This window comes from Symphodus melops, assembly GCF_947650265.1.
Source record: "Symphodus melops genome assembly, chromosome: 16".
NCBI lineage: Eukaryota > Metazoa > Chordata > Actinopteri > Labriformes > Labridae > Symphodus > Symphodus melops.
Window position 1 is genome coordinate 7,025,306 of NC_136706.1, and position 14,546 is coordinate 7,039,851.

Genomic DNA, 14,546 nt, shown 5'->3' on the forward strand with positions numbered 1-14,546 from the left:
CCATCACTATTACCTATCACTGTTTGTCGATGTCAGTGCTCGTGCTTTGGGCTCTTCCTCAGTGTTCTTCTTGCTCATCTTCCTCTGTTTAAAGCTTCCACTGTCTGACTTCCCACTTGGCTCCTCTGTCAAGCCTTTTTGGAATGAAGTTACATAAAACGTTTGTAACACATCTGAAATCTCTACAAGAATTGACTTCGCTTTGCAGTGAATACAGTAAGTCTAACTCTTTCAGAATGTTAAAAATGTCCCAATTATAGCAACTCATAAACTCAATTACTTTTTATAGATAGATTGTTCCACTTATTCTAACCAAAGAAATGCTGAAGCATTTAAAATGTCTATAATAGAGCTTTACAGGTTCTTAAAGTTGTGTTTATTTAAACATTTGGACAAACCATAACTAGCTATTCCCTATTTATTCCATTGTTTCTAATAAACTAGCAATTTAGCCAAACTGAAATAACATGCTGCAAGCTATTAAGTGCACAGAAATAAGTGTATCATTGTATTCGCAGCAAAAAATCTGAAGAGCAAATGTTTCAACATGTCAAAGTTTTTAAAGCTTCACTATCATAAAGTAAATGTTTGAATTTACCGAGCAACTCCTTCCGTGTGCGGCTGGCTATCTCTTTGATCTCCATGCGGGACAATGACAATGAGTGTGAGGCAGAGATGAGGGGAGTTGGGGGAACCATGATGGGGGCCGGCGTCGTTAGCACCTTGTTCACCAAAGGGGACTTGAGGGGTCTTTCAATGCTGCGGCCCACCAAGTTGCAGAGAGGGATCCTGAACATGTGTTTACATGATGCTTCACCTGAAAGGAAAGGAACCCAGAGGTAGAAAAAGGAGGGGAAAAACAAGAGAGTGGTGGGAAAAGTCAGGAAGAAGGAAGGAGGCAGGTGACAAAAGAAGACAGGAAAAAACAGATGATTTATAGGAGCAAAAATAAAATGCCAAAAAGGACATATAAAGACAAAAACAGGAATGCGTGACAGATGAGTAATGCATGAAACCGACCTGAATCACTTCAGTGCTTTTGCATGTTGTATAGCTCATTAGTTACATAAAAAAAAGCATGCCAAGACTTTTAATTAGCATTTTAGCATCATACATGTATTTTATGTATTGCCAAAATAACACAAGTCTTGAGTCCTAAAGCAGATGGGAGAACGATTGTCATCTTGTGCAAACCACATGTGATTCTTGGAAATATACTTCTTGGAATTTTTGTTTCCAGCAGAGTATAAATATCACCATAAAGTCTGTAGGCTATGTTGAATATGAAACTTCAACCTGCACATAATTAGCTTACCTTAGCCTAAAGACCAGGACAACTAGAAGAAGCTAACGTTACCTTGACAATGGGTAGACTATATCTCAAAATAAAAAAAAAACAGGACCTCTAAAGCTCTAAAGCCCACTCAGTAAATGTAACTACTTAAATACACAAAGAAATGTAAATGTCCTATTTTGGCTAGCTGTAGAGCTCTGAAAGATATATGCATGGCTTTGTGGATGTATCTTCAGATCCCACAAAGACTCTTCCAAAGATTTGGATTAAAAAAAATAGAAAATTGATGGAACAAAAAAAGAAGTCACTGCAGCTTTTGTTACATAAAACAAAAGCCTGTCGCTTACTCATACACTCCTGTAATTTTACAGTTCCTAAGGTTATGAAGCTAATATTCAAAAGAAGCTAATCTAAAGTTATGAATGGTCCTGTCATCTTAAAAGGTAATCATCCTTACTGCCGAGTGGTAATGTAACATAACATTTAAATTGCAGCCATTTATAGCAGGCCAGGGAAAAGTCAGCAGAGACCATACTCACTTAGTCTGTTAGGGAAAAATTTAAATTCGTTTTTTTTCTAGGCATATAGCAAAAAAAGAAAAGAAAAAAAAAAAGCCCACAAAAAAAGCTGCAGTTTACAAGCCTGCAATTCCAATAGGCACCAACAGGGAGCGGTGCTGCGGTTAATCAGGTACACTGTGCTCCACTGAGACTGGCTGGTAGTAACATTAGATCAGATTGACTTAATGTAGATGCTGCGCTGCACAAAGAGGAGCGACTCAACTGAAATGTCAGTGGGTGAGAGGTGAGTGAAGAGCGATGGAGAATAATAGAGGGTCACTGCTGATGTTTGACAGGTACACAGTGTAAGTATTGTTACAGATCCTCTTTGCTTTACATTACCTGCAATGTCATACAGCAACAAAATAATAAACCCCCCAAAAGGCAAGAAAACATGCAGTTATTTGGAATATAAAGAAATTAAGATCAATATATTCCACATGCGTTTCTGGACCAGGGGGAAGACTCAAAACTCTATCAATTTCAGATAAATTGAATGTGAAAACTTAAATTTTTAGCACTAATTGAAGACAAATTCTGCAGAGAAGAAAACTGATTTGCTCCAGGTTTTTTGGAACCAATGGATGAAGGTAAGGAGGCTCATCAGTAACAGCATCTTGTTCACATTACAGATGAGATTACATCAGATAAATCCCTCCCCAAGGATCAGATACAGCGGGCGCACAGGCAGTTAGAGAATGGGATTTTTGTCAGCACCCCTTCCACTTTTACCTCCCCCTCCTCCTACCGCTGCTATACCCCCCACCCTCATCCTGCTCAGATTGTGGCACCAATGTTTGGACTGCCACTTTGGATCGAAGAGAGGGCTGACAAAAGTCTCCTTGGCGACAGTGCAATCTGTAAATCATGCTGCGGCAGTCGTGTCTTCTCCTTCCCCATTTCCCTTTTTCTCTCGACCTACTGCATGTACACAACCCCTCCCTGTTTTCTTCCTCACTCATGCATACCATCTCTCCTGATAATTTCGAAACCATCCACTTTGATCGGCATTAGCTCCTCTTCCTCACTTTTTTACTTTGCACTTTATCACCTTTCTCCCTCTCTCTCACTCTCTCCTCGTGCTAATGCTTTAATTGGTTAAGACAGAAAGTTGGGGGATGGGGAAGACATAATGTTCACTTAACATTCAACCAACGTTCAAGTCAACATGCCGCTGTGGAGGAGCAGACAGGGTGATACACTCTGGGAGCATGTGCATGTTAGTGGGGCAGCATTGTGAGCGTTTTCATGGACTGAGGAAACATGTTGTGGGAGAATCCTGCAGTACCTTCGGCGTCCTTAGACATGTACAGGGAAAGCTTGGTACCATAGGGGATCCGTATTGAATCTGAACCAGGGATGAAGAAGAGGGTTACAAAACTGATCACACAGGGTAACATACACTAGGAAAACATTTACATACACACACCAACACACAAACACAGTAGTGGTGTTTAATTGACCTTTTTCCCATGGTGGCCATTTTTTAAAATCTGACATCATGCTAGGGGTAGGAACCTCAAATGTTGTCAATAGCTAGTGTTGGCATTCAGTCACTACAGTACTAGCTCAAATTACCATTACCACAAGAGAGGAAGGCCTAAATAATAATTAACTAAAAGAAAGGAATAAATAAAGACAGCATATTTCATTACCAATAAGTCACTCGCTAAGAATTATTTATACATGTTTGGCCTTATACAATACAGTATCTAAGGCTTTAACAGACTTAAATTCAAAAATCCATCATTTTCATTTACCAATTTTCTGCCAGACAACTGCTAATGTTAGAATTCAGCCACATCCTAACTGACAATACCATTCAGCTAAATGCTAACTTTACAATTTGAAAGAGATGAAAGTTACACTATAAAAGGCATTAACAGATCTATCTCTGTAAATAAAATAAACAAAAGATGACCAATTAGTTGCTGTCAGACAACAGCTTAGCATTTAGGTGGCTAAATGCTAACACTAACTTTTGTCTAGACTTGACTTCGTAACTATAACATAAGCTATAGTATTTCATTACCCACTTACTTCCATAAAGCAATCGCCAAATCAACATTTTCTTAGCTAATGTAAATTTAGAAGTGATCGAGTTCCTACATTATATGTTTTCGAATGGGTTTTCAAATATCTTTTAAATTTGAAATAGGTCCTGAGGTCCTTCCAAATTTTTACGATCTGGGATGTTTCCAAATACAGATTAATCATGAAATCTGGAAATGATAATTGTTGTCAGACCCGCCTAGATTTATACCACTTTCAGACAAAATACAACATTTCATAATAGCTTGAGCTTCCCACCCCGATCATGATTCCAGATGAAGACATCCTCTGTGTGAATATATTGTGAATTATGCAGAATTATAAGCATAACCAGCAAAAAAAAGAAAGAAAATTACGATCCCTTTGAGAGAAAAGATTACCAGAATCAGCCTAAAAGCACAAAGCCCATCCTCTGCTAATTGCAGCAGCGACAGACAAACCGTCCTCCTTGTTAGCCTTAATGGGACCTGTAAATACCTGTTCCCCTCAGGAAAACAGAGAAAATCTGCCTTGATGCTGCAACAGCAGCCACTGCACATTATAATAATTGTTTTCTGAGGCCTTGTCCTTCACTGCAGCCTTAAAAATCCCACAAATGCATCTGAGGATGACTTTGTGTCACTTTTAAGGGCAAGAGAGTCTAATGACAAACGACAAGATGACATTGCTGTGATCCATAAGCTGAATGACAAACCTGTATGTCATTAACGACAGCAGTGCATCACAAGAATGCCCCATTTAGAGACAGTTGTAACAATCTAAAAGAGGTCAGCTGATGGGGGAGGGGAGACTCCAACTGGTCAAAAACTCAATAAAAGATGGAGGAGGGAGTGAAAGTGGGCTGCAGGTCGGAGGGAGGGACTCTTATTGATCCTCAATCATGAAAGCTTTTTTTTTCTTCCGCAGACACTTACTATGTCCCTTGAATGGTGGTGGGTGGACTAAGTGGGTGAATATCATGCTATTTTTGGTAATTGGTGGTTTGTAAGAATTTAAAGAATCACATTTTTATATGGAAAGTTGTAGCTCTGTCTTGCCCACAAATGACATTAATTTTGAGATTAAATATCTGCCTATTTTTCAACAATACACAATTGACCATATTAAATGCACCATAATGGGAGTGTAAGCTATTCAAAAGCAAACTCAGAAAAGACAGTTCTTGTTGTCAACAAGCATCATAAAAAGAGTGAAATCCATCCAACTAAAAACTACTTTTTTTAAAGTAAGTATCAACAAGCCCTTTGGGCTGAGTACAACAGACATAATAAAGTAGTTAGGAAGGTATAAACAATAGTGTTTTAATGAAATGCCTGGCATGAAAAATGATTGCTCTTTTCTTCAAATGTGTTGAAATATTAATAAAACTAATTTGGTCTTGTTCAAATTTTATTTATAAAGCGTTGCCTGCCAGGGTCCTTGAACATACCATCAGGTTAAGCTTTTCAAACGTTTCGGATTTTTTTTTTTATCTAAGCCAGCTGTTTAGTCTCATCAATGTATGACTCAAAAATACAGTATACTTTTAAATACTGACGGTTTGAAACCAGGTTTAAGGCTCAAAAGATTTAGTGGAATAACATTGGAAGGTTAAGGGCTTACGGTAATACTTCGTCAGTATTTTTAGCATTATAAAAGTAAAATAAATAAAGAAACTTCCTGAACATGTGGATCATTTCCTGTGTCACATTAGGCAGGAGCGAAAATGAAGGCACTTCCATAAAGGCTAAATGATGTCAGTAGGAGGTGCCCTTGAAAACTATACACAATTAACACTGAACAAAGAGGGAACTCTTGATGGTAAAGGCTGAAGCCTCAATCTATCGTTCAGCTGAGACCACAGTAGTCCATATAAATTGCTCTGGAGGTAACACAGCAGCACCCAAAGTCAAACAGATCTGCAGGCAATGAAGACATTTTGAAGTCTTTACTAGCAAAGCACTTCTATTAACATCCTCTTGTGCTTCTACTGTGGTGGGCTTACCATCACCAAGCGGCGATGGGAACACAGGCATCTCATAGCCCGTGGGCGTCTGTGGGGAACTGTGGGAGCTGGTGTCTCTTGAACTACAGTTGGATGCTGAGCTCACCGGAGCAGAGGAGAGGAAATAGATGTCCGACTGTGTTGAGAGAAAGAAAGAATTACAGAAGAAATAGATATCAGTAAAGAGAAAAATATATCTACTGTATTATATATTGAATACATTTTGAAGGAAAGAAATTGACAGAAAAGTTGGAGGAAGAACGTAAAACATGACAAAGGAAGGAAAAATACAAAAAGATCAAATGAGAACAGAGCAGGGGAAAGGTATGTGTTTTATCAGGTGTATTGAGCTCTCTCTTATATCATCTGAGAGTATGAATAATAAATGTATTATTGCTTTGTAGCCATGCAGATTGCCGGCCATATTTCCCAGTAGGGTAATAAAGATTGATTGAAACAAGAGAGCTGAGACAGCAACTTTTACAACGCACAGTTTGGCCTACTGTACTAACATTAAAAATACACACAGCTTTGAAGGCTCTTACTTTGGTGAATCAAGCGTGTTTTGATGTGAGGGTGCATACATGAAGAATTTATTCTCTAAATACTGACCCGTGAAGCTGCCAACTGTAGCTCTGGGACTACAGCTGTGTACACGAGGTTGCCGTTGACCACCAGCCGGATCTCAATGGAGTCGGTTGTGAAGGCCAATATGTAAGGAAATGCACAAACTGCAAAGACAACACAAACAGATGGTAAAAAAGCTGAAAAATTGGCAATCATACAAAAGTACCCCCAGTTTTTTACCCAAAAATATATGGACTTTTTTTTAAAGATTTATATAGTTGTTCCAGAAACATCTGGCATTAAAGCTGCTAAACTGAGTCTATCAGCTAACTGCTAATGCTGCATATGTGTTGTTTGGGGCTTAAGTGAGGTGGCTTTAATTTCAATACAGACAACAGTCAGTTGTTTCAGCAGTAAATTAGGTCAATAAGAGCAGCAAGAGTGATTAAAAGCTAGAAATTTACCAGCTGATGAAAGAAAAAACAAGGAGCAAAATTATGCTAAAATGTACTTCCATTCCGCGTCGAGTGATAATTCTTTGTGGGGTTTTACTCAAGCTTGTTGTTAATATAAACATACGGCCTAGTGTAGCAGAGGCTCTCCAGTATTTTTCACACCTTTGTAAAAATGTATGAGTTTTGTGTTGAGAGAAAGGAGCATGGAGCGGCATGTTATCAACGGGGTCAGGGTTACAGGTTTAGTACCAATTGTGTTCCCTCTTCATCATTTTCTGCATTAATAAAAACATTCACCAACACAGACACATGTGCAGAGACACACACAAACACACAAATAATCACATAAGCCTATTGGATGCTTGTGACCACACATGGTGTTTCCATGGTGACAGCAAGCTCTGGGCCAGGCCTTCAGGAAGAGACTGGGTGGAGCCCAAGTGTTGTTTCCATGGTAACATACCAATAGCATTAGGCATCTGGTTCCAGCTGAAGTGGAAGTCGGAGGTGTTGGACTGGATCATTGGTGTGGAGCCGTTAAACGGACAAACTTTCTTGTAGTAACAAACATCTAAAAAGCGACAAAAAAACTGGTTCAACGTTTAAAATAAATTATAATTAGCTTGTTTCGAACAAGGGCTAAAAGCCACATTTTGTTGTAATTTGAAAACTTCAATACTTATTTGTCCTTTTATCCAGGCAGTAGTGTTATATTTTCAAAATGTATTCTTAAATCTTGATATTCTGGACTAAAACGTATAATATAATTGTTGACTACAGAAAAGACTTATGTTAGAGAAATGCTTAGATCTAACAACAAAGATAGAAACTTGTGTTCAGAGTTAAAGGGGACTTACAGTTATAACACAAGAGGAGACCCGCCTCCCCGTCTTCATACACATCAATGGCTGCTACATAATTGACCTAAAAGAAGAGAGGAGTCATTTTAAAGGAAACATTTTTAAACAGGATCCAGAGGTCAAGAAAGAGGAACTTCGAAATAACTGATACCAAGGGTACTGGGTGAAAGGTGAAACATTGTTACAGTTTGTCATCTTTTCGGTTACTTTTTCAAAAGAGAAAAAAATAACATGATAAAATAGTTTGAATAGAACAGCTCTTTCCCCATCTGCATCTTCTTTTCTCCTCTTCCGCTGGGGGCTGTGAGTTAAAACAAGTAGATACACCCTATTAAGCATGGTAAAATGTGTGTGTGTGATTGCATGTCTGCCTCACCCTGTTGGCGTCTACATGATGTAGCCTGTAGGCATCTCCTGTGCTCTCATTGATCAGGTCAAACTGATGTTTGTAGGCCACACAGATCATGTTGTCATTTTCCCCCGTCGGCCCGTCCACCAACGCCATCACCACCGGCGGGTCACACAGACAGATCTCCTGATGGAGCGATGTTAAAAGATTAAACTCAATGCTTTCACACACAGTTTAGTTTTATTGCTTTGATAAGAAGAATATAAAACATTGTGTCCTTTTGATTTGAAAATCTTTAAGACTGGGGGTTAGAAAGAATAATCACCGACTACAGATCCCCCAGTGGAGATTGTAATTTTACAGCCTCAGCAACGTAAAAGAAAAATCATGAAAAAAGCTTAAAAAGGAAAAATAGACTCTTTCACTCTTTAACACACTATTCATTTTATTTTTTATACTTCAGTTGGGTATGTAATTGTGCTTAATTGTACATTAATTCCCATTTTGCATTTGCAGACTTCATAATAAGTCTATGCATTTGTAAAATTATGTCAAATCTAATATGTTACATGGGTTATGATATGAGCTTTAACTCGGAGCCTTGTGGAGTGTATTCATTTACATTTTTGAAAGCTAAAAAGTAGCCAGAATTAATAATTTGCTTTGTGCAGCACAGTCATGAATTAAAAATCTCTGGAATCCATCAGTATTGAAACATCAAGCTGATTTGTTGGACATGTGTTTGTTATATATATAGGAAAATAAATATATCCTTGGAAAAAAAAATGTTCAACTGAGTCGACAAATAGGATTTTTTTTTTGTGTCTCAAGATGTCATAAAATGTAATTTTGATAAAGAAGGTAATTGCCGTCATTTAGACAAATTGGCTGAGCAATGAGCTCTGTGAAACTCCATTTGATTTTTATTTGTTTCGGGGCAAACAACAACATGGTTACAAAATCCCAGTTTTAGAATATGTAATGTGTAAAGAGAAAACAGACAAGTAAACGTCTTCTTCTTCATACAAAACAAAAAAAAAACTTGTAAGTTTACTTTGCCATTTCCCAGGATTTGATTTTTTTCTTGAAGTTTTTCCCTAATATAGATGTGTCGTACCCGTATGTACTGAAACTCCTCCACCGGTGAGTCTGCTCCCGCTGCGATGGCGCTGAAGCCTTCAAAACGTGGATGTTTCCTGGTGATGAGGAGGAGTTTGTTCCTTATAGCTGCTACTATCCTCAGCACAGAGCCATGGTGGGTGTTGATAGAGTACAAATGACAACCTGTGACAAAGAAGTTTGGGAGAGGCAGGAGGGTGGGTGAGTGATCTAACAGATCAATGCATCAGACATGTGGCTTTACAACAACAACAACAGGTCAAAGGTTATGAGTTTGGACTCTTCAGAGGAGTTTTTTTAAAGGTTGCAACATCCTGTACAAGTCTGATTAAATGTCCGTTTTTTTTTCATTGGTTAAAAAAAATCTCGTCAAGAAAGAATTGCATTACATTTTCAATATTCTTGCAAGCCTTCTGTGGTACCTTTAGTTTTCTCCAGTTTGTTCTCCCGGCTGTCACACTTGCTCCTGACGAGCTGCTTCTCCTCCAGGCCTCTCTTGAGCGCGCTCAGTCTGAACACATAGAGCCGGGCGTCCTTCCCTGGGGACACAACACAAAAGCCCCTTCTGTTTTGCATGAAGGTTACTCTTAATTTGCCGTTGCTCTTTTTTAAGCATCCTCATACGCTCGGACAATAGAAAGCATTACTCCGAGGCTTCTCAGAGGCTTTATCAAAGCCCACACACAGTCATGACAAATGTTTGGGCGGCCATCACATTATCAACATCAAAACCAAGTGAACCCTGTTTGGCAATATTAGGGTTAGCTAATAATCTGCACGCTAATTAATTGCGCTTTGGGTTGAAACAAACACAAGATGAATTAAGGAGCCGTCCCTTCTTATAAAGGGTCTATTTGTTTTTGTTTGAAATGCTTTCAGGTCTGTGTGTTTCATTTTATCTGTGTCTGCCCATTACGGCGCTCACAGTCAATCCGGAGCTGCAGGATAAACAGACACACACTGTTCTATACAGACACACACAATCACACGCACACACACACACAAAGCCCGGCGGGGATTGGTTCTCTATAGGTCAGCTTCCTTAGATCACAGTGAGAGATCGATGTGCTCACTCGGCCGATGGAGGTGGAAAGGGTAAGTATGTACTCAACAGCGCACAGAGACGACAGAGTTGAAATAAGAAAAAAAAAAAAGGGAATAATGAGAGAATAAATGTGCTTTAAATTCTGTTCTACTGCAGAAAAAATGAGGAGGATGACAAAGAAAGGAGCACACTCTGATGTCCAGGGAGGGGGTTTTAAGCATTATTGTCCCTTTTTCTTCGAGGCGTACCTTTGTCCGCCCTAGTGATTAGCAGGTCCTGAGGCTCGAGAACGTGCATCTGCTTCACCACCATGGTTTTGTCGAACGCTTGCACCGGAGGGAGAGCCTGCGTCTCTGAAAAACAACACACATCCGAACAAAAAGATGTAAAATGTGAAAATGACGTGATTATTATCCAATCAAATCATTTGCTTTTTTGTGTTTCAAAATGACTCCAATTAGGGTGCAGAGCCTAAACTGTAGAAAGGCCTTGTGAAAAAGAAATGACACACTTTAGTATATATTGAAGAAAAATAGAAAAGAGATGCTTTCCGTTTTTTGTTACGTCAAAGCAGAGAGCATAAGCCTTTACAAACTCGGGTTTGTTGACAGGTACATTAACAATAGCAAGGGTTTGTCTTTGGAGTGTTTTTGATGCAGAAATCAAGGAACATAAAGCACAACATAAAAGTAGTAACAATAAGGGAACAGCAGGGGGGTTAAAGAAAATTAACAATAAAAACATAAAATATATGTAATATATGTTATGTGATATAAGATATGTGCAACAGGTGGGAATGGAAAAACACTTTCAAAGTTTCAAAGAAGAAACAAACGACTCATAAACCTAAACTTTATCAAAATATTCTGAATAATTGTCGATTTTCAGTCAAATCGTAATAAAGAAATGTTTTGACATTTTGGCTTGGAAACCCTTATTAGGCATTTCTACAGACAGATTCTGTGAACATAACCTGGAAAAGACACTGACACTGTCTTATCTTAAATAACAGGAAATTCATTTGTATTCATTTTCTTCCTCGTCTCTCCACTGGCATTACACGGTGTAAACGCGTACTCTGTCCTAAAATCTAACCAAAGATCTGATCATTCAAAGATCTAAAAAACCTCAGGACTACAGAGGAAGTCATACAATGTATGTCCCAATAACGTGTAAAACAAACAAAAGAAAAGAAATTAAAATGGCTCCAACGAGGCGGACCGAAAAAGAAAAGAAAAAGAAGAAGAAAAATAATTGTAAGGGATACAATAGGATCCTTCGCACTGGTCAGTGCTTCGGGCCCTAATGAGTCACTCACCAGCGTTGGGCAGAGCAGGATCAGGCCCTGAAACATGCACATCATCTTCATTAATATCATCATGCTAGCTGTTAGCTGTGGCATTTAGCTGAGTGCAGTATTGAATGGATATGGATGGGTGGCTTTTATTTTGAAGGACATGGAGATATATAGATTAGCGATGATCTCACCATCCAACAGCATGACCCCCGCTGTGTCCGTGGCAACCAACAGAGATTGACCCCAGGAGTCTGCACAGACGATCTCATAGGGGAAAGTGCTGCAGAACGACTGGGACTCCCATGGCTGCAGCATAAGTGCACATGTAAACACAGATCAATGAGAACTCCAGTCTACTTGCTTTGTTGAATACTAAAAAAAACCCAATAAAACACTATTTGTAGATAACAAAACCCTTTTGAGATTTTCTTCAGCCTTAACCATGATCTTTAAAAGCTGTGCAAGAGCAGTTAAATAAGATAAATCCACATGCCTGTTTAGTATTGTAAAAACAACAGCAGGTGGGGCAGATTGCTGCTCTAAAGTTAAGAAAAGAAGTTGAAAAAAAATACTTGATACCTTCCAAAAAATAGGGGTTTAAAATTTTAGATACAAAACAGTAGAGCACCTTTTTTTCTTAAATACTATTGCTGAAAAATGATCTTTATCCAAAATGCCATGTTTTATGCCATGTTATTACAAAAAAGAATATTGCTCCAATTCATCTGAAACACTTCATTCATTGTTGCCTCTAAAATCTGTTCCTGTTAGGCTCTACACAGATTTGTTTTGGAAGTAATTGAAATAAGGATTCAAATGTATTGGCTCAGATTTTCTGCACTGAATTGCCTAAAAGACGGCAAGCTCTCACCTCTTTCCTGCACAGGCCCGTGGTAACAAGGCTGGTCGGGGCGTCTCCTCTCACGATGGTCTTCAGCTTCAGAGCCTGAGGAAGAAATGGTTAGAGAGATGTAAGAACACTGCAGAGACATCTGTCACTTCTGAATGCTGTGTCTTGCAGTACCAGAGGCATGCTCGGATCCTTTATTCAAGTAACAAGGAACCAGATAACAATTCAGACACTGTAGTAGTGTTAAAAAAAAGTCCATATGTCTGAGTATAATATTGACATTATCTTCAGAATGTGCTGTGAGATCCATTCATCATCACATGTGGCATTATAAGAATATTAATTCTGATGCACTGTGTGAGTAGCTTTTTTTTAATAGCCTGCTGTGGCAAAGCTTGTCACCACTTCTTATTCAACAGTTACTGTTGTTGTGGAAAAGTAGAGGTAAAAACCCGAAAAAATCATTCAAGTGACCAAAGAGTATTGCTTAACTCTTCTTAACTTGCTCACATAATTCACCTAAGGCAGAAGTTGCTAGTTGCTTCTTAAAGGAAATAATTCCTTTGATCTTAACAAAGAAATCTGGATACAACGTTTGAATCATTGAGCCTGCACTGAATAATTGAATTTTTCTTTTTATTGCACGAGAAATGTGCATATAAATGCATCATAAGCAGTGCTGTGAGCTCCTTGAATTGTGCACTTTGTATTCCATCACTAATAAATCACTACACTGCTATTGTTGCTTTCTTGTTTTCAAGCTTATTTATGCTGAGAGATGCGGCAGCAGCTCACCGGAATATAAATGACCTTAGACAAGTCAACTAGAAACAGTAACAAAAAAAAATTGTCTTGAAAAGTTTGGAATTGCATCATAATTTGGTTTGCACAAAGGCTTCAGGAGCAACCATCTGATCGGGTTGACAATTTCCAGTAAAAAGCTGAACAGTATGGCATTTCTATTTACATATCTGCATAAACAGGCAACCTGGAGATAATGAAATCAATATGAAGAAACAAAACAATGATGTCGCACAGTCTGAAAATATAAATACATATTCTGAGCCATCCACATGAAATCTTTGAGTATATTCTGCATCACACCGCAGTTGAACGTATACAGAGACAGTTTAGTCGAGGGCAAACGTCTTGTCTCTACAAATCAGGGTAATCAATGACTCGACACGTCTAGCTTCCTTTGTTTTCAAGCTTTAGAGCACAAAGTGTCGATGTTCGGGCTTCCTGTTTATGAGCGGAGAGTGACAGAAACAAGACAAATAAGGCAGAAAACACAAGCGGTTCACAGAAGAACAAGGCTGAGAACTAAGAGATAAAGTTCGGAGACAAAAGAGACAGAAAACACTGTAGAAGCAAAGCCAAATCATGAGACCTAATTCATAAAGGTGTCTGTCTGTTTGGCTGTACAAATGTAAATAACTACTACATACTATTTTCATTGTAGACTGAAAAAAAGGCCACAACATCTTGGTTTGCAGGCTGACTGTGGCAACAGAGCTACAAACCAGATCAGAGATTTTAAAGCAATCTGTCTATGAAGGCATAAGGTGTTTTCAGACCACAGGACCTTTATAGTTCGATGAACTGTTGGGACCCTCCTTTTTTATTGCTTTCACACTGCAGGAAATAACTTTTATTTATATTTAGAAAAACTTTTTTTTAGGTCCTACTTCAGGGGAGGTCCCATGTTGGTGTGTACTGTGAATGCAGACAGAGAAAAAGTCCCCATGATGTGTAGTTATCAGGGAATTCCAGAGAGTCCAAAGTGACACCTTTTCTCATCTTATATAGTCTGCCACCTGCAGCTGATACTTTGGAACAGTGAACAGACCATGAAACTTCCTTAGGTGTCCAAAAGTTAATGGACACCCATGTGACACCCTTCAGCCAATCAGAAATAAGTATTCAAGCAGGCCATGGAATAAGATTATTTAAACAAAATATTCAAAGGGATAATTCTCACAAGTTTATGTATATATATTTTTAACTTAAGTTGAATGCTTTCCAATTAATTTGAGCAATTAATCAGCTAATCGTTGTTGTTTTTAAAATGCAGTTTAATATGAAAAGAACTAGAACCTAAATATATACGTAAA

At 38.5% G+C, this 14,546-nt stretch overlaps 1 protein-coding gene across 6 annotated transcripts in view; it reads right to left on the minus strand.

Annotated features, from left to right (window-relative positions):
• Positions 1-14,546, minus strand: part of garnl3 (GTPase activating Rap/RanGAP domain like 3) — a 63,978-nt gene that overhangs the window by 3,542 nt on the left and 45,890 nt on the right. For 3 of the 6 annotated variants that reach the window (XM_079365297.1, XM_079365296.1, XM_079365298.1), the window contains exons 17-30: positions 12,454-12,528; positions 11,774-11,888; positions 11,604-11,630; positions 10,534-10,638; positions 9,663-9,779; positions 9,239-9,405; positions 8,149-8,307; positions 7,770-7,836; positions 7,376-7,483; positions 6,503-6,621; positions 5,891-6,026; positions 3,143-3,202; positions 599-817; positions 14-134 (exon numbers count right to left, since the gene is read on the minus strand). In XM_079365297.1, the coding sequence (XP_079221423.1) occupies positions 14-134; positions 599-817; positions 3,143-3,202; positions 5,891-6,026; positions 6,503-6,621; positions 7,376-7,483; positions 7,770-7,836; positions 8,149-8,307; positions 9,239-9,405; positions 9,663-9,779; positions 10,534-10,638; positions 11,604-11,630; positions 11,774-11,888; positions 12,454-12,528 (1,595 nt within the window). Of the gene's footprint in view, positions 1-13; positions 135-598; positions 818-1,630; positions 3,203-5,890; positions 6,027-6,502; positions 6,622-7,375; positions 7,484-7,769; positions 7,837-8,148; positions 8,308-9,238; positions 9,406-9,662; positions 9,780-10,533; positions 10,639-11,603; positions 11,631-11,773; positions 11,889-12,453; positions 12,529-14,546 lie in introns of those variants that run through there. The other 3 variants (XM_079365301.1, XM_079365299.1, XM_079365300.1) reach the window with 2 other exon arrangements.